Here is a 24,281-nt window from a genome sequence, read left to right as displayed (position 1 = left end):
TATTAACAGTCTGAACAGGAACAGCTTTCTATATTAACATTAGCTAACACACCCGATCGACATTCCTTTGGGGGGTGCTGTAGCTTTCTTATTCAACCCTTTTTTTAATACACTACAAATATATGTGGGATTATTAGCAGAAATCATACCACGTATCATACTCACAGGGATAGTACAGTATGCTTGGAAATAATATTTCATTCCTTATTTGTAGTGTGCCAGCCACCCAATAAGCTTTGTGCTTTTGGTAGGCCTGCTTTTAATATAAGTCTCAGCTTTCAAAATCAGTTTTATAGCGAAACATAAATTATGTGTCTTACAATAATGTGTTCTTTAATGATCATATCACTCTATTTATGTGAACCAGTTCATTAAATGATACTGTTTTCTTTGTGAAAATTCCAAATTGTAGCAAATTCCACCACCTACTCTGCAAAAACAACTGTGTCGTACAAACTTTTATTCCTCATATGTAGCCTATTTAATTAATAAAACGTTCCAAAAGTTGAAGTGGGCTCCAACTCATTAACATAAGTTATATTGTTTTCTTTTCTTAGGTAGCTTGTAGGCTATAACATGTAAGTGACTATTCATAAGTTGTAAGATACAGTTAATGATTGGAAATAATATTTAACGTCTTCCATTCATTATTTGTAGCATGCCAGCCACAGAGTAAATAGGAATAACTTTGTGCTTTGTTACTTTTAATGTAACACAGCCCAACTTTCTAATTCTGTCAGTTTTATTACGAAATACTAATGATAAATGTGTTTTTCCTCTTTATTTCAAGTTTATAGTAAAATATAAAAGTGAGGGAACATCAAAAGGCATGAAAAAACAGTATAGTTTCCATGAAAATACGGTCTCATTATTGTAATCGGAAAGACTCACATGCCACTTAAACTGAAGCGAATACAGCGATCCGTCATGCCACATTAAAGAGCGTGAAAAACACATTAATATTTCACTATAAAACTGACAGATTTTGAAAGCTGAGATTTTGGAATATCTCCCGGTGCTCCCAATCCGGGCCATTAGCATGTGCAAAAGACTAGAATATACTCTCAAAATATTATAACTTAAATCATTTTTTAATCATTTAATTTTTAATCATTTCAATATTATGACTTGGTCGCACTTTATTTTAGGGTCCAATTCTCACTATTAACTAACCATTAAATAAGACTTTTGCCTCAATTAACTCCTTATTTGCTGCTTATTAATAATTTATAAGGTAGTTGTTAAGTTTAGGGTATTGGGTAGGATTATGGATGTCATGCATTATATGTACTTTATAAGCACTAATAAACAGCCAATATGTTAATAATAGACATGCTAATAAGCAACTACTTATTAGTGTGAATTGGACGCTATACTAAAGTGTTACCTATGACTCAAAATCTTAGATTTTTTTTCTTCTTTTTTTTTACATGGCACTAAAACGCCGTTGTATATTTTAAACAGGTGTTTAATGGTATCTTTTTACTAAGTAGCCTAATGAAGCAGCCTAATGAAGACCACTATCACTGATACCAATATTGCTACTGTCTAATGCATTTCCTCTCAATTTTTATAATTATAGCCTTTCAAGATTATAGAATTATTGAAAGCCATTACTTTTAACATTTAATAGGCTTTGAAAAATAACTTTGAAAACAACTTTTAATTTAAGTGTACTTTTAAATTTTATATAAATTAATAAGTGATCGTATTAATCTTTACTCAAGCTTCAAAAGTTAATCAGCGAAAAGCAGTGAAGGATCCCCCCCCCCTTCTTTTGTTCTTTGATTTACATCAATGACAGACTGTAGCAAGCAGCACTGTGATTTTAAAATCTGATGCATATTACGCAGATCTAACACACACACATCTGATTTTCATCCAACTCTTTATGATTATTTAAGACATATTTAAGACTCATTTAAGTTTGTGTTTATGAAGTCACTTGCCAAAAGCAGCACTTTGACAATTTTGTGTAATTCTGTCTGAAGCAGCTTACGCACACGTCAGATCCATGTGTTGACAGAAAGCTGCTTCACAGACAGTGAGCCAATACCAAATTAGGTTCTCTTTTACACCTTATTGTGGTTGATAGCGTGTTCAAAAAGTCTTAATATAAGCATCAAATATATAAAAATAATCACCTGATTAATGCTCATTTTGACGTTCACTCCTAATTAAATTAAAATATTTATTGTGCCAAAGATTTGTCTTAGTGTAAATCGGCCTTTGCAATGTACATCACCTTATCTTTTTATTTGATTCCTTTCCCTATTTTTTCCCACTTCTCAAAAAGTGATGTATAGTGTTTAAAATAAAGGTGCTCACATGAATCATTGTTATAATTTCAGTAAGATTATACACAATCTGGAATTTCGCATGAGGGTAAAAGATGGACAGGTTGGCTATGCAAATTCTCCATGCTGACCAACAGAAAGCTAATTGGTTTTAAAGTCAATTCTGAGCATGGTTTCATTCAATGTATGAAATTGTATGTAACATGCATCAGTTACATACAGTTTCATTCATTTCTACACTAATGACAATAGACAATGGGCCATTCCAAAGCGCTCACAGGAGATACATTTAAAATGCATGTCAATACCAGGCGGAACAGGGCCTTAGTGAGCATAACTAATGTAAGTTTAAGAACTAGAGGTGTTCTCAGTTCAACGGCTCTCACACACACACACCACTTCACCTCACACTTAAATTTCATACACACATACACACACACACACACACACACACACACACACACACACACACACACACACGCACACACACTGCCTCTGCTCAAACATTGCTCTTTGACTCCAATTAGATCCCAATCCTCCTACCCAGATTGCTCATTTACATTTTAATAATTTAAAATCAATCTCCCTCCACACCTGAGAACTGATTCTGAACCCTCAGCACACACACACACACACACACACACACACACATATACACACAAAAAAGAGTGTGTGATCATGTGATGTGTGATTATATTCCTTATAAATTCACTGATCTGTTAGTAACCCACCTGGTGCTCTCAAATGTGTGTGTGCTTCACTTCTGCACGATCTCTCATATCCTGCAACATCAGCCATCAAACCAGACCCTTCCTCATGCCATGCTGAGAGATGTGAAATTCATTTTGTTATGTGTGTGTGAATGAGCAAGCCACAGAGGCACAATGAGCTCCATCCTGCGAGTGAACTCAAGTGCTTCGCTCCCATATGGGCGTTACACAGTGTCTCTGTCAGCCTGCTATCACTGACTAGAGAGACATTGTTCCCAACTTACTCCACAAACAAGAACATAACAGCAGCCCAACTCTGATTTACTGCTCCTCTCAGATTCCTCATCAGACTTCTCTCATGACACTGTTTGTCACAGATTCCTCATCAGACTTCTCTCATGACACTGTTTGTCATGTGCTGTGCTGCAGTTACTTCTGAGGTGTGAGATGTACTGTACGCTGGTTCAAAAGGTAGGGGTCAGCAAGATCAATGTTCTTTAAAGATGTATCTTTTACTAATCAAGGCTGCATTTATTTGAACAAAAATAGAGAAAAAAATGTAATATTGTGAAATTATTACAATTTAAAACATAAATTTTAGATTTTTTTATTCTATAAAATCTAAATCACTCCTGCGATGCAAAGCTGAATTTTCAGCAGCCATTGCAGTAGCTAGTCTTCAGTGTCCTTGACACTGATCCTTTAGATTCCTTCTGATTTATTATCAATATTCTGATTTATTATGAATTCTGGAAACAGTTGTGCAAAATTCATAGTTTGTTAATAGTTAGAATTGGACCTTAAAATAAAGTGTGACCATAAGGTTTTGAGAGAGTTATGCAACGATTTGCATAACTCCATCAGTTACAAACACATACTGTAATACTTATTCCAATTTAATTTTTTTATATTATTTTATATAATTTGTATATAATTTATAGATAATTTCTTTATTTTATCAATCTATTCTGAATATGAATATAGGTGGTCAATCGATATAGAGTTTTTGTTGGCCGATATTTTGAAGAGCAGGGTGGTCGATATATAAAGCTGATATATAAGATATCACACTATTTACTTTAAAGACAGTAAGCAACATATGCATAATGCAATAATTTAATGCAGATAAATGTGTATGTATTTTACAAAATATTTAATAAAATATTTACATTTAATAAAATGTAAATTTTAATATATAATTAAACTTAAGATACTACTTCTCGATTCCGTAATAAAGACAGATAAAGATGTGGTAAAAAACATTAGTAAAAAACAACTCTAAATTATATGTGGAAATAAAAATCCTGCTTCCAACTCTTATTGGCCAAACAGACAAACTTTTCAGTCAATACAGATCATCAAAAACTGCCAAAAATAGACCAATATTTTGGCTATGGAGATATCTTTGTTGGCCACTAATTACTACCAATGTCTCTCTCTATTTGGGATCTACAACATACAGTAGCTGTAGTTTATGACAGAGTTCCTTGTTAATGGTTTGATGAAATGTCATATATACCCACAACAAAGCATGGACCGGCTGAAGTCTTCAGACACTCTTCCAGTAATTTCATTCGTAGTCTCTGCAGCTCTGGACTGTCCCACTCCTCTGGATCAATTCCCCAGTACAGGTCCACGACCTGGAAAACACACATTGCACAAATATTTAACACACCAATTAAATATTTACACACACTCATGCATACAACTTTTGGTTGCATCTTATAAGATTTGAATGCATTTGCTTCTAATACATTCTTTATTCAGCTCAGAGGAGAAGTTTAGTGGAATGTTCTTTCTTGCTTGCTTTTTTAAAGATGTATTTTTGCTGCTTTATTCCTTTATTTTGATAGGACAGTTAGTTGACATGAAGAAAAGTGGGACAGGACTGAGAAAAGTCCATGAACCATGAAATTCGGGATGCCCAAAGTGCCACATGTTGGCATGCTCCCCGAGAATCTGCGCTTACAGTTTAGTGGAATGATTTGGTTCATTTTTTTCTTACAATGAAAAAAGAACTGGCACAGGATTCATAGAGGCGCTTGAAGAATAAAATTTAATAAGACCTATATATCAACCCCTTAACTAAAGCCTAATTTTTTTTTTATCACTAAGTTAGGAAGATCTAGGGAGTAATGAATGCCTGGGAGAGTATGAATTTCCACACTCTTTCAGCACACATTAGCACTTTAAAAGGAACCGCAGGGAGACGGATGAGTGAAGAGACAGAGAGAATGAAAGAAAGAAAGGAATAGAGGAACATAACAAGGAGAGCAATGGTGAGAATGTGTTCCTGCAGTCAGCTAAATGCTGCACTCACGCTGGGACACATTAAACTGCTTACTGCTCACAATTAAGAGTCTCTAATAATTTTGAGCGTGTTTTCAGAATCACTACAATAGTTTGAGTCTGACTGCACATATGTATGTACAGCAACAGCATGATAACCTCACACAGAGCTATTCAAAAAGTTTATCTTGTATGTTGATTGTTAAGAAGAACAATATGCCATCTGCCATACTGTTTTTTGAATAAATTAGTTTAAATATCTCCAATAATCACCCACCAACAAACCAGGTTAGAGGGATATTTGGGGGGTGGAATTCAACACCTAGCATACATTCTTTTGATAAAATTTGTAAAAGATATGCCACTAAACTTTTTATACTCCTTTTTGAAAGTTTAAGGACCCCAGGCTATATATCTATATCTATATCTATATCTATCTATCTATCTATCTATCTATCTATCTATCTATCTATCTATCTATCTATCTATCTATCTATCTATCTATATATATATATAAAGTGATTTCTGGTGCCCATTCTGTTCTGTCACTATCTGGCAACATAATTTTCCTTATTATAATAATGATAATCTACTGTTTAAAAGTTACAATTTTAATTAAGTTTAAATTGATAAAAAATGTTATTAAATATTAAACTACTGTTCTTCTGAACTTTCTATTCTTTAAAAAATCTGAAAACAACAAAAAAAAAATCTTCACAGCCACAGCAATAAAATAAAGCATCACACAGTTAAGAATAAGAAATTCAGCTTTTTCACCTGAATAAATTACAATTTAAAATATATTAATTCAGAGAACCAAAAGATTGTATGTACATTATATATGGTAGCAAGACTGAGATTCCACAACAGGGGCCATGCACAACACAGCTGTTGTGCCAGAGTTTGCTATAAAGCTATAGCAATATAGCTATTGCTTTCTACACTCCCTGGACAATACAACATAAAAGAACAGCAGTGCAATACAATAAAAATAAATAAATTATGTGCATACAATATATCACAAATTATATTCCTCATTAAAGATCACTGAGAGCCACAGTCCTGCAGTCTAACCCTAATCAAACACACATGAAGAAGCTAATCAAGGTCTAAGGGTTACTAAAAGCTACAGACAGGTGCATTTTTTTATTAAAGTTGGAGCAAAACTTACTTGGATTGTGGCTCTACAGGACAGATGCTGACCACCCCTGAGATCACTGATCATATAACTCATTTGTCTTAAACCTATAATTGGTTTAATTTAATTAAAAATGTTTTTTAATTTGGTATAATTTGTTTACTCAGGACCACTTTTGCCATTTTGTCAATTTAGCTGTATGCGCATACATTTTCTATTGTACATGGAGTTTTGTCCACATGTTTCCAGCATTTTAGAAGAGTGACACCGATATGTTTTGAAACCGGGTCCCAGAGTGGATAAATCTGAAAATGCCACCCTTGCATTTTCGTGTGGACAGCGAATCCGTATATTTCCTGAAATTATGACATCATCAGCCTACGTCTCACCCCTAGTCAGATACCACTACATAATGTAACAGCAACAAAAACATGAACACTGAACGATTGTTTTTTTTATTAACGAACATTAACAGATTAATAAATGTATTGTTCCCTGTTCGTTTGTATACTGCGCGCAAGGTTTATGCAGATAGTCCAAATCTTCTTCTTCGTTTTTAGTGTACAGTATCTCTGTGAAAGAATTGCAGCACCACATACTGGTCTGGCATGTATACTACATCGTTTTGTGTGAACACAGATATTTATTGAGACGAGGGGGGAAAAAAATCGAATAGGGAAAGCTCTGGCTTTGTGTGGATGTAGCATAAGATTGCCGGTATGATTTACTTCTCAGCAAAAACTCTCCACCTGTGCATATGTTAGGGCAGGGAGCGCACTGTTTCCCCCATGGTGTTACAGAACAGACTGAAGCTGTTCTATTACATATGCTTTCAGTGTAAGATTTTCTGCAGAATTATTCTTAACATATGCTAAAACAGATCATTGCATGGCAAACACTGATTTGATATACAATAATGAATAGCAACTGCACTTGATTATACAAGATATTATATCTAAAATGAGGAACAATCACGTCAAGAAGGAAAATAACAAAATTCCAGATTTCCTTTATGGATGGAGCTGAAGTGATAACTGTACTGTCTGATCGTGGAGGAGCTGTGGATGGAGAGCGGTAATGAGAGCAGTGCGGCATGATAGGAGCAGCTGAAGTGTAGCTGAAAAAGCAATTTAAATAGAATGCAGACTGCTATGTGTTGAATTCCTAGGTAAACATGGGTCAGCTGACCATCAGCTGATTCGAGCACGAACTGACGCTATGCTTTATTTTTAAAAAGACTTAATGCCGGGCATCCTCTAATGTGAGCAGATACAAAATTCCAGATTAATGTAAGATAGTGGTTGGCCAGAAAAAAAAAAAGAGAGAATTTAAGAAATTCCATCTTTGCCCTTTCTAATATACTGTATTTGGTCTTCATATCAGATTAAAAAACACACACAGACAGATACATTTAAACATATACACAATCTTGCACCCACAAACCAAAAATTTTTCACCTGCACTGATGGCAAATGACAGAAGAACAAGAGACTGAGAGAGTGAAATTGCTTGCGTCTTTGTGTGTGTGTGTGTTTGTGTAGTAATGGACTTAATGAAGAGAGACAGGACATTTCCTCAGCACCAGTATGGCAGGACACAGGAATATCCCTGGACACATTTGTCAGAATCAGTGTCACTGGTGCAGATAATTTAAATGGCAAACACGCTGCAGGGGGAATCTCTCTCTGCTGCATGCATGTGAGCGTGTGTATGCTGAAGGACTGGGGCTCCATAATCAAGTATGTGTTTCTGTGTGTGTGTGTGTGTGTGTGTGTGTGTGTGTGTGTGCTGATCACATCTGTTCAGTGTGTGAGTATGGGTGTGATTAGTTTAATTTGATGTTGATTTAATGTGTCTATGCTGGTCACGTCTTTCTCTTTCTCGCAATCTCAAGCAAGTCCAATAAAATTCTGATGTCATTCACATTGTGGTAGCTCTTTAGGACCCCAAACACATTTCCTTTGCTCAGCTGGCAAAAACCAAGCCACTGTGAGTCCTGCAATCCTCCCAGACTTAATTTAACAAATACAATCATGGCTTCCATCCAAAAGCACATAAAGCACAAGAGACTGCCTATATAATGTGAGCTCTACACTCAACCTCTCTATGCTAATCAAACTTCTAAGAAGAGAGAAATACTTCATATGAAAAATGTGCAGCTTTTTATGCATACATTATAATGTTGAAAAGGAAAATCCATGCCAAATTGGCTGTAAAATAATAATAATAATAAAAAATGATATATACAGTATATAGACAAAACTGTACAATTATGTTCAAATTTAAATTATAAGTTCATGGCCTAATGTACAAGACTAGCCTTTAGCATAGCATAGCATTAGCAAACAGCATTTACTACTGCACTTTAAAATAATTCAGATAAAGTAGCTCCATTGTTTTGTGTCAATTTAAATTAGTATAGTCCTCATTTGACAATAAATTTGTGAAGGCAGCTACAGATTTCTTGTTCAGCAACTTTTTCAATTACTAACAATCTTTGCTTCAGAAGAAACTATTATTTTACTAAGCAAAGATTATGGGGTATAGATTTAAAGGGCCGGTTGATTTTTTTTCTAAGCTTGTTTGTGTTTATGGGGTGCAGTCTAACATGTGTTAATGCTACGTAAAAAAAAAAAAAAAAAGCAAAACATTATTTTTTCACATAATTTACCTGTGCTCTGTCCCTTCTCCTTTAAATGTGCTGATGATTTTCTGTTTTTATGTAGCCACTCTCTCAGAAATATTGATGGGCTTGATTAGCTGTTCCAGTGTGTTGTGATTGGCTAAACCACCTCTAGTGCGTGTCTAAATGTCCCGTCCCTTTACCTCAGCGGCATGTGTTGTACTGTGTACAATGGCATCATTAATATTGCTTATCAGTTTGAGCACGGTTGAGACGCAGAGGATATTAGTAAAGAGGATCGCGTAGAACCTGTGCAAGCACACGGCTCTCAATGGTATGATATTTGTTTGTTGTTGTCTCATACATTTAGATATGCTGTTATTTGTAAATGATACTGATCTTGGTAGCTTTTAATATACAGTTTTATCCTGATTAAAGCTTTAATACAGTATGGCAACCACATGCCATGTATAACGTCTCTCATAGCCATGTGAAAATAAGTGTGACAGTTCATTGTTGCAGATGAGCTGATGATCTGAATGAGAGAGAGTAAAAATCAACAAATGTAAAAAGATGAACTCTTAACATCACAACACAACAAAAATGACAACAGCAAAACTTTAAATTAAACCATCAAACAGCAAAAACAAGGATCCTAATACAGTAATTTACATTTCTTAGTATTTGTTACTCAAAAGCTCCCATAAACTGGAAAACATATAGGTGTTTATTTTTTTTTCAATTCATATTTTTTATTGATGATAATGTTTCTGCATAATAATTCATAATAATGTATCAGTAGATGTAAATATTCAAATGAATCTATATAATTAAAAACACTGTTTATTGTTTATAATAGCTAATGGATTAACAAATTGAGCCTTAACGGAAGGTGTTTACCAGTGCATTAATTTTCATGTTGCCATTAACAGATTTTTTACAGGTTTTACATTACACTATTGCTGATCTATTAAAAAAAAACAATCAATGAACCTATCATACAATCTATAAGTGCTTATGATGCAAAATAAAATTGGGGTATAAACTAGTCTTGATGTCAAAATGCAAATAGACACGTGTACCTAGACACGAGTAAAATGCCAGAAAGCCATTAGAGGTGTTTACATACAGAGTGAAATCAGGTTAAAGGGCAAACATCAGGTTTTGCTTAAATCTCGTTTACATGACTTTAGATGTTTATTAAGTACTCAATGTACTATAAGATCATGCATGTAAACACACTCACTGACCTTCTACATCGTCATCAGGAGTGTAAACATGACTGGCCTGTTTAATTCAGAAATGACAACTAACAGGCTTCAAGTGTGATAATCGGGTTTGATCATTCTTTATGATTGGCAGATCTCAGCAAAGACTGGCACAAAGTTTTCTTATTGGCGGGGCTGTGTTTTGGCTGCTGGCAGTGGAGAAAGTGGTGGGAGAACTGTTTTCACTCAAACAGAATGAGTGCAATCAGTCATGCTTTCACATGCACACCCTGACACTCGTGCACAAACACTCACACACATTGAGCTTGATGGATCTGAACTATTAACTAACCAAGCAATTAGAGTGTGACAGCACAGCCCCTGGGAAAGACTGATAACAAGGTATATAGACTGTTAAGAAGCCCAAACATCTGGACACGACAACACAGATGACAAACAAACCCTCCTTAGATTTCACTGAACAAAAGAGAGACGGACACAAGGACACAATTAGCATGCATCTGATGCTTAACATAAAAAAAAAAGAAAAAAAAAAAACACATGAGAAATTTAATCAAGGAGCTGACAGACAGTATAAAAATCTGTGATGTTCAGCAAAACAATGATATTTTGAGGAACTCAAGCCACAAAGCCATGCGATTTGTAATAACAGGATGAGTTAGCAGAGTCCACCATATGAGGGAAATTAATGACTTAGCTTATTCCCTGTGAGTTTTTATGAACAGAGTGTCTGCAACTGATTCCTCAAATTACGACAGCTGTCATCTACTTTAATGATGCCCATATTTGTAAATGACAAACTAATCACATTGTTATGAACTTTGAAAACAGCTCAATTTAACTGGTATCATGAGCACAGAACTATTGCAAATGTCGTTTTTTGTCGTCTTTAATGCATTACAGCCCACATTTAAACCACACAGGGCTGCACACTCCATCACTTTTTTCAAAGACAACACACAAATGCATATGCAGTGAGTATCATTAAACGCAGTATTGCACCCTGACGAGGAGTAAAAGAGACTGAAACGCTGTCATTTTCCACTAATAGTGCATCCACAGAAATTATGATGAGGTCTACTGAGGGCTCTGGCCATAAAATTTCATAAAATGAGGCAAATATGACTGTATTTACATAATTACACAGCTCAAACTGAGGATTTGCAAACATAATGCTGCATAAATCCCAAAGGGTGAAAGTGTGTCAAACTGGTCAATGTCAGTGCTGAAAAAGTCCTACATTTAAATTCAAAAACTTGCCCGAAGACATTTGAGGTGACATCAGAGTAGGTAGCCATAAACCAAATCAATGAAAAAATTCAAAAAAAAAAAAATAGACAAAACAATTCAAGCACTGTTGTTGACAGGTTTTAATACATTCAGGCTTTACTGCATCTATAATCTGTCTTCAAAGGACAACGTCTCGTACTTCTTCTCTTTTCTCCTTGGTTTTCATGATTATTCCGAGAACTTTCAGATGTTGCCTTGAAGATGGAATGAAAGGGAATGAAATCATGTAGAAAACTATCCTAAAAAACAGCCCACAGAACACCCCTGAATTAAAGAACAGAAGCAAATATTTATATGCAACTGAAAAAATAAAAAAATTATAATCTGTTGTGAGGAACAGTCTTGTTTTGTACTGAAAATATCTGGGTGACATGCTGTCAATTACTTGATGGTTTCATGATTTTTCAAATAGAGTAGCACATATATCGGAACCATTCAGGCTTTTATGACAGTTTTTTTTTGTACATTAATTGATACATTATCTGTCCATATTGTGTGTATACATATGATTGAATACTGGATATTTAAAATAAGACTAATTGCAATAAAAGCAAGGCATGGGAACTTAAAATTTCAAAATTGCACTGATTAGAGATAAAGTCAGCTAATGTCCGTCTAGTACACTGGACGCGACAAAACGACCATTGAAAATCATTCGAAATTTGTGTCAATATGTCATAAATAGAATGCAGCAGCAGTTTTCTGTCGGAGATTTGTCAGATTTGTCCAGTGTAGACCATATATATATATATATATATATATATATATATATATATATATATATATATATATACACATACATTTATATATATATATACGGCATCATTGATTATAATGAGTTCCATAGTAATTAGTAATTAACACTTATGTCTGGTGTTGAAATGGTCTTTCTTTGTTTCACAGAACTAATTGTTGCCTGGATTGCGTACGCATGTGTGGGGCGGAGCTATCAAAACAGGGGCAAGACCCTTTTGGGGTATAGGGGTGTGTTTTTTTTTGGTGATTTCAAATGTCAACATTGACTACCAGAAATCACTTACCCCACCTTTAATCTTTCCCAATACCTAAACTTAACAACTACCTTTCTAAGGAATAATAAGCAGCAAATGATGAGTTTACTGAGGCAAAATTCATAGTTAATGGTTTGTTAATAGCAAGAACAGGTACTTAAAATAAACTGTGACTGAAATGTCATAGCGTATTTTAGATGTACATGGGGTATGATATATTTCACAAAACAAAAATGTTGCTCTTTATTCTTAACTAGAATAACACGCCATATATATTACACATATCTACAAACAGCTATACTGTATCAGTAAACAAAAATCGTAATCTAAGATTCAGCTTGTTTTGGCTGCCTGCAGCGATCACTACTTCTGCTAAATAGTAAATGATCATCTAAATGGTAAACAGCACAAGAGTCAAATGGTTAGAAATCGCAGAGTTATGAGCAGATTTCATGATGAGATCCAAAACGATTGAGCGGAGGATACAAACATCATTTACAATGCAGTTGCCAGTTTCAGCCCGATGAAAAGGCCCACAGATTCTCCAGAGACAAGTTATGATTTATCATCCTTCTGGCTCCTGCCTCTACATGAATGTATCACTTTAAGAGAAGACAAACGAGTCAACTGATGACCCCCATTAGGGGCCAATTAGATAAGAAATATGATTCTCTAATGTGTACATTGGTCGAACACTCTATCGTATGCTTACATCGTTCGATTATCAAACTCAAGAAGAGAATGAGAGAATGAGACAACACAAGCATCTGTAAGAGCAAAAGTAGGAGCGAAACAGAGTCACTGAAAACCATAAGATAGCAAAAGGCAGAAAGCAAGGAATAAAAGGCCTGTCAGAAGTCCCCTGATTTAAGAGGCTGTTAGCTCACCCACCCTGCAGAGAGAACCATGTTCCTCAACCCCTCGGAGCAGTCACCAATCTCCATACCTTCATCTCATCTCACAAGCTACCCACAATGCACTGCTCTTGAGTGCTTCTGCAATTAGACTATTGCTATGGCAACCAGCTGCCTTGCCTGCCTGCCTTTTCAATTTAGCGAGAAGAGAGAGAGAGAGAGAGAGAGAGAGAGAGAGAGAGAGGCGTGAGGAGAGAGCAGCCAAATGTTACAACCATAAAACCTTTACATCAATCATGTTTATGCCTGGAATGAAAATGGCCTTTTTTTTCTGCAAATGGCTAATCGATGCGCTCCATCTGAAAATGTAGAAGCCACCTCAATTGCACACAAGACCATGGATCAACGCACCAACAGCAAGGTGTAACCTCCAAACCCTGTGAGGAATGAGCGATTGTATTTCAGTCCTTCTATCTTTTCATCTCTCTCTGTCTCTTTCTGTTTACCCTTCGGTTGTTTTCCATCCCTTTTTCTCACCTTCTCATCTGCTGAAGCTCCAATGAGTGCTGACAGATCCAATGTGCTCTCGCCAGCATGGAGCACTTACACAACAGGCCATGAATTCCCAGGGTGACCATAGGGGTTAGGGTTGGATTCATATCCTGCTGAGGAGTGCAAACGAACCACCAAATGATGGTTACATAGGTCATAATCCCACTCTACCACCTTTATGACCTTATGAAAGGCAATTAACCCAGGCACAAACTGCTAATATCCCTTTTCTCCACCAATACACTTTATTGTGTTAAAGCACCTTTTCTGGATATCACAAAATCCATTAGTTACACACATAGACTGTATAAAAACAGGAAAACGTACATTCATTCGATCACAAAAACAGAACAAAAGATGTAGAAGAGACTGGCCACAATCACAATTTGAATAAAAAGTCCAGCAGCAGTTTTTTTTAGATGTGAAAACAGAAAATCAAACATAATAAAACATTTTTTTAAGACAGACGAAAGTTTTTGAGGCAGTGTAAGTCTATTATCTACATTATTATCTGTATATTTTGGTATAAATGTGTTAGTTTCAGAAATTATATATATATTTTTTTGTTTTGCATTTTTATTTTTAAATCTGTTTTTCCTGAGGTCTATAATAAGCCACTCAATGGAAGGTTCCATTGTGACTTTCTGTATTATGCTACACCGTGTGGTGTAACAACATGCCCCAGACTAAATGCTGTGTAAATCAAATAATACTTCATAATTTAATCAGCCCTCTAAATCTGTGAGAAATAAAATCTGTCAAAAGTCTGTGACCTTGGAGCCTGTGACTGGCAGTTTCATATAACATATTTCTATTAAAGCTGGTGACTTTCTTATTGAAAAAATCATTCTTTAACACTTTAGTATAAGGACCAGTTCTCACTATTAACTAGTTGCTTATTAGTATGACTATTATAAATATACTGGCTGTTTATGTGTACTTATAAAATGTATATTCTGCATGACCATATTTTACATCATTAATCCTACCCAATACCTAAACTTAACATCTAACTTTAATAAATTAGGAGTTTATTGAGGCAAAAGTCATAGTTAGTGGTTTGGTAATAGCAAGAATTGGACCTTAAAATAAAGTGTGACTGAACATTCTAATAAAAAATTCCAATACTGTCAAAAAAAAAATTTAAATAAAAAAAAATGAAAACACTGAAATCATTTTATTAAACTCATTATCAATTAATTAGAAGATATATTAAAATCTTTATTTTATTTATTTTTCAGCAGTGACAACATAATTTTGTCAGAAATCATTATTATTGCGGGTGTATATTGTGCAGGGAGACATTTAATCACAATTCCGCAACTTAGTCGCACCAAACTCAAAGAGTTAATTAACATTTATACAAATGTGTTTATATGCAAATTAGTCTGTTCAGTAGGCTACCTGACACATCTAGACTCAACTCCAGCCCCATAATCAAACCTCGTCTCTGCTGCGGTCGTCATGGCAGCCAAACAGCATTACCAGGGATCTGAAAGTGCCTACAGCTCCTCTCTTGCGCTCTCATTTCATTATTAAGCCCATCATTAAGACGTGGTGTTGGTATGAAAACAGGACTTTGTGCTAAGACTGGGCCTGTGTTGATGTGATCATGCTGACTGGAAGCTCATCGGGAGATAATGAACAGATTACACAGTTGTTGAAATGGTCAGTTGAGGTTTAAGTGTGAACCTCTATGGACTCTGGCGTCAGCGAGACTATGTGGGGGTCAAGTGTGGAGAAGAGATCATTCATTTTTGATCTATTTGATCTTTGTTTTGTTTGAAGGGACAAGATTTTGAAAGATAAAAAAAAATAAATAAATAAGATTTAGGGGTTTTCAATGAATCAGTTATCAGCCTTATTTTCCAATTTTAGTTTTCCATATCCGCAAAAATCCACTATCAAACATCCTTTAATATAAATGATTAGGCTATATTTTGCAGTAAGATATTTCAATATTAGAAAATATAAGAAGGACAAGGTCAAATATCATAATATATAATCAATTGTAAGAATGACTGATTTAAACAATCCAACACCAAGAGTAAACGCAATATAGCATGCTATGTGTAAAAATAAAATAAAAAATCGACTGCAACTCAATAAAAAGTAAGTCTTATCATTCTAACTTTTTATATAAAGCAGATTATGGCATACTTCCTAATTCGCTCCCCACACTGTGAAAGCCTATCAGAGTCCCACACTGTCATGTTACAGCGCTTCCAGGCCTGATCCCTCCACTGCTAAGGGGATTGAGTGTGTGCGTGTGTGTGTGTGTGTGTGTGTGTGTGTGTGTGTGTGTGTGTGTGTGTGCCCTGTGACTGGACTGGGATGAAGCCTTGGACAGAGAAATAATATTTCTCTGCCGAAGGCTTCATCCCAGTCCACTCATGTATGTAGCCTCACACACGCATGTACACAGACACACTCTATCCAGCATCCATTCCCCTCAGGGACGCCACAGGAAATAGAATCAAATGACGGTGACCAGAAAGAATCGCAATTTGCCACATCATATTTTCTGGTTGAGAGAACTCCCTTCTTGTTCTATCTGTTTCTCACTTTTCTGTCTCACCTTCTCTCTCTCTCACACCCTAAATCTTTTAGTTTTCCACTTCCTTTCTGACACTAGCATTGTTTTCCTCTTAGTTTAGCTTAAAGAGTAATGAGATAAATGTCATTTAAAAAGCTAATTTATTCACCAACATATCCAGTAAGATATTAAAACATCCTTAAAACAACACACATTTACTTCAGATGCAAAGTTGAAGCCTAAATATCTCCATATTTAATTTTTTACATTAAATTAATTAAAAAGAATGTTTCAACATTTATATTTGAAAATAAAACAAGTACTGATGCACATTAAGAATGTGTTTTTTGTTTTTGTTTTTCAGTAAAATAGTATGGAAGACCAAACCTGCAGAAATTTTTCTTTTAAAATTTATTTATTTATTTATTTTTACTTTTCCGTGTGCATCATGGAAATGAGGGAGGCGGTCCTTGTGGATCGCCGGTGAATCATTGGTTGAAAGCTCACGCAGATGCGTCAGATTAAACTAATAATAGAGATGGGAGTTTGAAAGTGGAATGTGCCAGATCAACTGGAGAGATTCAATATATTTTCACAGATTCCCATTTATCATGTTGAGTTATTTAATAGCAAATGAATTCAAATGAATTAACTATCCTCATAGTTACATCACTAAGCCCAGAACCATCAACATCTTCAACGGTCTAAGTTGATGATGCCTCTAGACACACATGGTGGAGGTTTCTACAGCATGTGCTCATTCTGTAATCACAGAGAAACTCTTCACTCTCAAAAGCATGGTGAGCATAAGTTTATTGTAAACCAGTTATACCTAAGGTCTCTAAAGTCTATTCAGGCTCACGATGCTTTTTGGAAATGCGATCCACTGGCATAAAGTTGGCTTGATGTTAGAAGCTCTGTTGTGGTGGCCCAAGCCACACAGGATGACCAACTGGCAAGGAAGGGTAATACCAGCACCCAAGTTATGTTTTAGATACATAGGTTAAGTAATTTTTGCAATAGCCACACCCCAAACAATTCATGATTTAGAAACATTGATAATATAGTTTATTTCAGTTATCATATAATATTATTTGTCTTAGCAACACACTGTTTAAATGGAGTGCACACATTTTCACATTGTAGGGCTATGTAAATATTTTCTGTTTATTAATCATTGTTTCTTTGTTACCATGTTGGAGACAGCTCTGTCCTGGGGGGGAAGAAAGGTGTGGCCAAGGGTGGAGGACTGTGATATCCTGTGACCTGCCAATTAAGCCATACCAAGTGCTGCCATGTTGGAGGGGGGTTTGGGTTTAGTTGGTTGGCTCTGTGATTGTTTGTACTTGTCTTCCATTTTTTATTTTCCCCTTTTTGTGTAAATTGGTTTGGTCAAGCCACTATATATGTTCCCTGGTGTCTCATTCTGTTAGGTGAGGTTGTTAAGTTCATATTCTGTTTTGTTGTATGCTGTTTTGAGTATAGTCATATTTTGTTGACATCTTTTATAGGCCTAGTTGTTAATTTTTTGGTTTCTATTGTTCAGTATTTTTTTGGGGTGTAATAAAATAACCCATTTTCTAAAGAAACCTCTGTTTTCCTCATGGCCGGACTGTTTGGTCCGTGACAATTGGTGGCAGCGGTGGGATATCCAGTTGAGGAAATTTATTTTTTCTTTTTTTTTTTCTCTCCCCTAATATTGAAGAAAGATGACAAAAGGAAAAGGGGAATCGATTAATATAATATCCCATGTTGTACAGATGAGAAGGCAGCTGGAAAGGAGGAGCGAACTCGCCCAATCACATATGGAGGAGGCCCAGCAACAGCAGAAGTCCTGGTATGACCGGTCAGCCCAGCAGAGATCTTTCAACCCGGGACAGAAGGTGCTGGTGCTCCTCACCAGTGATGACAACAAACTTCTGGCAAAGTGGCAGGGGCCGTTCACGGTTCTAAAGAAACTTGGGCCTACCACATATCAGGTAGCAACCCCTAGGCGGCCTCGGTCGAGCAGGACACTTCATATAAATATCCTGAAGGAGTGAGTGCAGCGACCTGAACAAAAAGAGGTGATGCTTATCAGAGGTGTGAGAGAGGAAGAGGAAGTGGATGAACAGTACTTGCCTTCAGCTGGGGTTCTAGGGGGCCACAACCTCAACCACCTCTCTGAAGAAAAGCAGCTTCAGGTGAGAGAAATCTGTGGTTATGGGGTATTCCAGGAGAATCCTGGGAGGACCGATATGGTTGAACATAACATTGTTGTTAAGGAGGGGTCGTCAGTGAGGAGGCTTAGTTACAGGATCCCAGAACGGCTGCTGACCTCACTGAAGAAGGAGACCGACCTGATGGTGTCCCTGGGGATCATTGAGCCTTCTAGAAGTGAGTGGTGTAACCCAGTGGTCCTGGTGCCAAAGAAGGACCGAAGCATAAGGTTCTGCATCGACTTCAGGTACCAGAATTCTATTTCTCAGTTTGATTCATATCCCACCCCAAGAATTGATGAACTGTTGGAACGATTGGGGAAGGCAAAGTAGTTGACCACAATAGATCTGTGTAAGGGTTACTGGCAGGTTCCACTAACTGAGCGGTCCAGGGGGTTGACAGCCTTCAGGACTCCATGGGGTCTCTTCCAGTTTACAGTCATGCCATTTGGTTTACATGGGGCTCCAGCCACCTTACAGAGGCTTATAGACCAGGTACTGGGTGGTTTTACTGATTTTGCAGCTGCATATCTGGATGACATTGTCGTTTACAGTACCACCTGGGAAGAACACTTGGAACATCTGCGTGCTGTCTTGGATCGTCTCCATTCTACTGGGCTGACCATAAATGCATCAAAGTGTGTCTTCGCTGCTGCAGAGACAGAGTACCTTGGTCACATCATAGGAAATGGGGTGATACGGCCACAGGTCAACAAGATTCAGGCCATAGAGTCATATCCGCTGCCACAGACAAGGAAGCAACTACGGTTTTACTTGGGTATGGCAGGCTTTTATCACTGCTTCATCCCACAGTTCTCCAATAGAGCAGCTCTCCTCACAGACATGACAGGATCTTGGTGTCCCAACCAGATCCAGTGGACAGAAGAGGCAGTGGCAGCTTTCCACGACATCCAGCAATCACTAAGTAAGGAACCAGTTCTGTATAGTCCAAACTTTAACGACGATTTCATTCTGCAAACAGATGCTTCCGATAGAGGTCTAGGAGCAGTGCTTCTCCAGGGGCCACCAGAGGACCGCCATCCAGTTGCTTACATTAGCCGGAAAATGTTCTCCAGAGAGGTGAGGTATTCAACGGTGGAAAAGGAGGCACTGGCTATAAAGTGGGCTCTCGACTCCCTTCGTTATTACCTCCTGGGCAGAGAATTTACTCTTGAGACCGATCACAAAGCTCTTCAGTGGATGAAGCGAATGAAGGATACTAATGGCCGGATTACTCGCTGGTATATGGCATTACAGCCTTTTCGCTTCATAATCCAGCACATCCCTGGCAAAGTAAACATTACTGCAGACTACCTCTCTCGCAGTACCAGCGAGAGTCCTGAAGAGGGGGGGTGTGTGGTGGCCCAAGCCACACAGGATGACCAATTGGCAAGGAAGGGTAATACCAGCACCCAAGTTATGTTTTAGGTACATAGGTTAAGTAATTTTTTGCAATAGCCACACCCCAAACAATGCATGATTTAGAAACATTGATAATATAGTTTATTTCAGTTATCATATAATATTATTTGTCTTAGCAACACACTGTTTAAATGGAGTGCACACATTTTCACATTGTAGGGCTATGTAAATATTTTCTGTTTATTAATCATTGTTTCTTTGTTACCATGTTGGAGAGAGCTCTGTCCTGGGGGGGAAGAAAGGTGTGGCCAAGGGTGGAGGACTGTGATATCCTGTGACCTGCCAATTAAGCCATACCAAGTGCTGCCATGTTGGAGTGCGGTTTGGGTTTAGTTTGTTGGCTCTGTGATTGTTTGTACTTGTCTCCCATTTTTTATTTTCCCCTTTTTGTGTAAATTGGTTTGGTCAAGCCACTATATATGTTCCCTGGTCTCTCATTCTGTTAGGTGAGGTTGTTAAGTTCATATTCTGTTTTGTTGTATGCTGTTTTGAGTATAGTTATATTTTGTTGACCTCTTTTATAGGCCTAGTTGTTAATTTTTTGGTTTCTATTGTTCAGTATTTTTTGGGGTGTAATAAAATAACCCATTTTCTAAAGAAACTTCTGTTTTCCTCATGGCCGGACTGTTTGGTCCGTGACATCTGTATTTGCAAATTCAGGACCATCTCTAAAGTTAAATACAACAGTATACACGTTTCTAATTCTAATAGCATTTTAAGAGAATAGCTTACAGTCACTTAACCAACTGTAAAGTGTTTGTCTATGAGTCAGGTATATTTAGTAATATTTACATATGATTTGAGTTTGTTTAAAAAATATAATATCTAACACATACCAATGTTGTATGTAACCTTAGAGATGGTCCCTAAACTTGCGAATATTGAGCGACTAGTGCCAAGCTAACTTTATGCATGTGGGTCGCCAGTGTTGGGCAGTAGCGTCGCTACAAGCAGCGAAGCTACTAGTTTAACTACATTTCTCAGTAGCTTGGTCGTAGCTTCGCTACTTTCTGAATCAAATCACTTTTCAGTAGCAAAGCTCTTTTTTTACCAAGTGGTGTGGTAGCTTCCACACAAGCTACATTTTCGCAAGCATTTCTGAAGCTCAAACTCTAATCGGGAAATACAACTGCTAAGATCGCTGATCCTGGATCAGTAGTGACGCGACGGCGCGACTTCATCTTGTTCGTGTTTACGGTGGATAGCAACCAACCATCTTTATGATGCATTACTGCCCCCTTCTACACCAGATGGTACCACTCCTTGGCCAGTCATGCAAAAAAAATATTTGATGAAATTATGGCATAGGATGAGGTCGGAGACAGTTAATCCCGAGGAGTGAGTCGCCGTGGCCGTACCTCGACAAGTACATGACACTGACAGAGATAACAGAGATAAAATATTTTTCTAGATGCTGCTTGTAAAAATTATCAGGGTCCCCCTTACGAAAGGAAAATATATTTACCAATATATTTCTTAAAATATATTGTGATATATTGGAATATATTATTTTCCTTTTTATTTCTAATATTTTATATATTTGAATACATTTATTAATATATTGATGACACATATATTATATAATATATTGCAAAATATACAAATGATTGCCGCTTAAAATATATTGCATTATATTGGAAAAAAAAATAATATATATAAGAATATATGTCTAATATATTACATTATATTTTCCAATATACTGCAATATATTTTTGTTTCATAAGGGCCAGCCTGGCCATTTTTTTTGTACTGTTTGGAGGTCTTGCATTTTGTTCTGCAAAGTCCTATAGTATATTAAGCATGCCCATGCAAAAGGTGCATACACTTACTTTTGCGCACATTGTTAATTACATGTATTTTGATTGTTTTTGTTGCCAAATTGATAAGGAACACAAAAAACTATTAAACTAAACAATTACACCTGCCTATCTGTTTGACTGACAGTTTTAAGCACTGAGATAGAATTGACTTGTAATAAAACGTGTTCAACATAAAAATTTAATTTTAAAAGTAGCTTAGATGTAGCAAGCTACTGTTGATGTAGCTTAGCTTGCTACATTTCCCAGGGGGGTAGCTTCAGTGTAGTGAAGCTTCATTTACTGTAGAGTAACTGGTAGCTTAGCTCACTACATTTTCCAAGTAGCTTGCCCAACATTGTGTGTCGCTTTTCAAAAAGCATTTTGATCCTGAGAAGACTGTAGAGACATTTAGTGCAACTGGTTTTATGATAAACTTATGCTCACAATGCTTTTGGGAGTCTTTTCTCTGTAATTACAAAATGAAGACAAGCCTTAAAAACCTCCACCCAGTGTCTAGTAGTGTCATCAATCTACAAACTCATTGTCTATGTTGATAGTTCCGGGCTTAATGTAGTTCAGTGCAAATCCCGCCCTGCAGCTGATTCTAAGGCTGGTGACACACTGGCTGCGTGGCGTGTGTGTGCGTTTCTGCTGCGTGTCAGTTGTGTGACGGCTGCTTCGCGTTTTCTGTGTCTTTACACACCAGAATCGTGCCTGACATGGCGCGCTGCTGCTGTAGGTGACATAGAGCGAGGCCGCCGACAGACCAGGATCTTGTCTTCGTGTCAACAATATCTATACATCATGTTGAGCAAAAAAATATAAAGCCTACTGATAAAGGACACCGTCAACAGTATTGACGGCAAAATAGACTATGTTTGACAGGTGCAATATGCCAGTGTTTCACTGGCCTAAGGTTTTCAAAAGGCATCACGCGAGTGAAAACATCACTACAACTAGGAAAAAAATTATTGTAATTCAAATGCAGCTCCTGTCGGCATTTAAACATACCTTTGCTCTTAATTCCGATCGGACCAACGCAATAACAAAATCTGAGCAGGTCTAAAAACTGAAACTGTTGAAGCTGCAACTTTACACTTTGGAAAAGTTATATATATTTTTTTAAATCTGAGCAGGCCTACAAGCTGGCATTGGTAATGCTGCACTGTAATCATATTTATTTATATATATTTTTCATCATATTTTTTTTTATATGATTGGTTTGAGACAGAGTATTTATTTAGTGGAGAACTTTGCAGCAGTATTTTATTTCTTATTCTTTATTTTTAATTTCCTATATATTTTATTAAAAAGTATTTTTTTTAAAGTGTAAACAAATTGTAACAAAAGTTTATAGTGATAAACAACCTGCAGTTTAATGTTTGCATTTCTTTCCCTTACTGTACCGAAAACGAACCTAACCGTGACTTTAAAACCGAGGTACGTACCGAACCGTGATTTTTGCGTACCGTTACACCCCTCCTTTCTATTTATTTATTTATTTATTTATTTGTTTATTTCTCCATACTATTTCACTGACAAACAAAAACAAAACAAAAAAACACCGGTTCTTAATATGCATCAGTACTTGTTTTATTTTCAAATATAAATACTGAAACATTCTTTTCAATTCTTTTATTACATGTATTCATTTATCTATATATTATTTTTTTATTTCTGCAGGTTTAGTCCTCCATAAAATAGTGGTAAGATAAAAATATAATGTAATATCTGTTCAGTGATATGAACTAAATGTGCGCTTCTGTGATTCAAAACACTTGATTTTCTGAAAGGAATGATTCATCCCAGGTATGCCCTGTTATGAGCCCACTTGGCTTATAATCATTTAATTTATAAGCAATTTGATCACAATAGGTCTGAGCAATAGGACATGACTAGATTCCATCCCAAAATCTCATATTAGAATATTTTTTTTATTTAATCCATTATTCCTGACTAACCCTGCTTTTGCATCTTACTTTCAAATCAGTCACACCTGATGTGCATAAACTGACATACTCATGAAAAGATAATGGCTCATCTATGATGACGGATGAGGAAATGATTACACCAGGACCCAAGAAGAGGTATCTTAAAGCTGGAGTTTGTCAGTTAATGACACCAAAAGATATATTCCACAGAGATGTAAACACAGTATAAACACAATGTAAACAATTATGTCTTAAATAGTAAACAGATGAGGAAAAAAATTAATTGGATGTGACAAATATGTGCATTACTTCTTACAGTGTAAACAGTCTAAAAGAAGTTCTGCTGTCTATGATGCAGCATTAATTAAACAATATTCACCATTTCAAGTGGTGGAAACTTGTT

General features: G+C 36.4%; 1 protein-coding gene across 1 annotated transcript in view; it reads right to left on the bottom strand.

Annotated features, from left to right (window-relative positions):
- The window catches only part of LOC127961178 (NACHT and WD repeat domain-containing protein 2), a 70,466-nt gene that overhangs the window by 24,055 nt on the left and 22,130 nt on the right, over nt 1-24,281 (bottom strand). Inside the window, exon 4 of the mRNA XM_052560166.1 lies at nt 4,531-4,647. Within this exon, the coding sequence (XP_052416126.1) occupies nt 4,531-4,647 (117 nt within the window). The remainder of the gene's footprint in view (nt 1-4,530; nt 4,648-24,281) is intronic.

This window comes from Carassius gibelio, chromosome B7, assembly GCF_023724105.1.
Source record: "Carassius gibelio isolate Cgi1373 ecotype wild population from Czech Republic chromosome B7, carGib1.2-hapl.c, whole genome shotgun sequence".
In the NCBI taxonomy this organism is placed as follows: domain Eukaryota; kingdom Metazoa; phylum Chordata; class Actinopteri; order Cypriniformes; family Cyprinidae; genus Carassius; species Carassius gibelio.
Note: the sequence above shows the minus strand (reverse complement) of the source record. Positions and strands in the feature narration are given on the sequence as shown.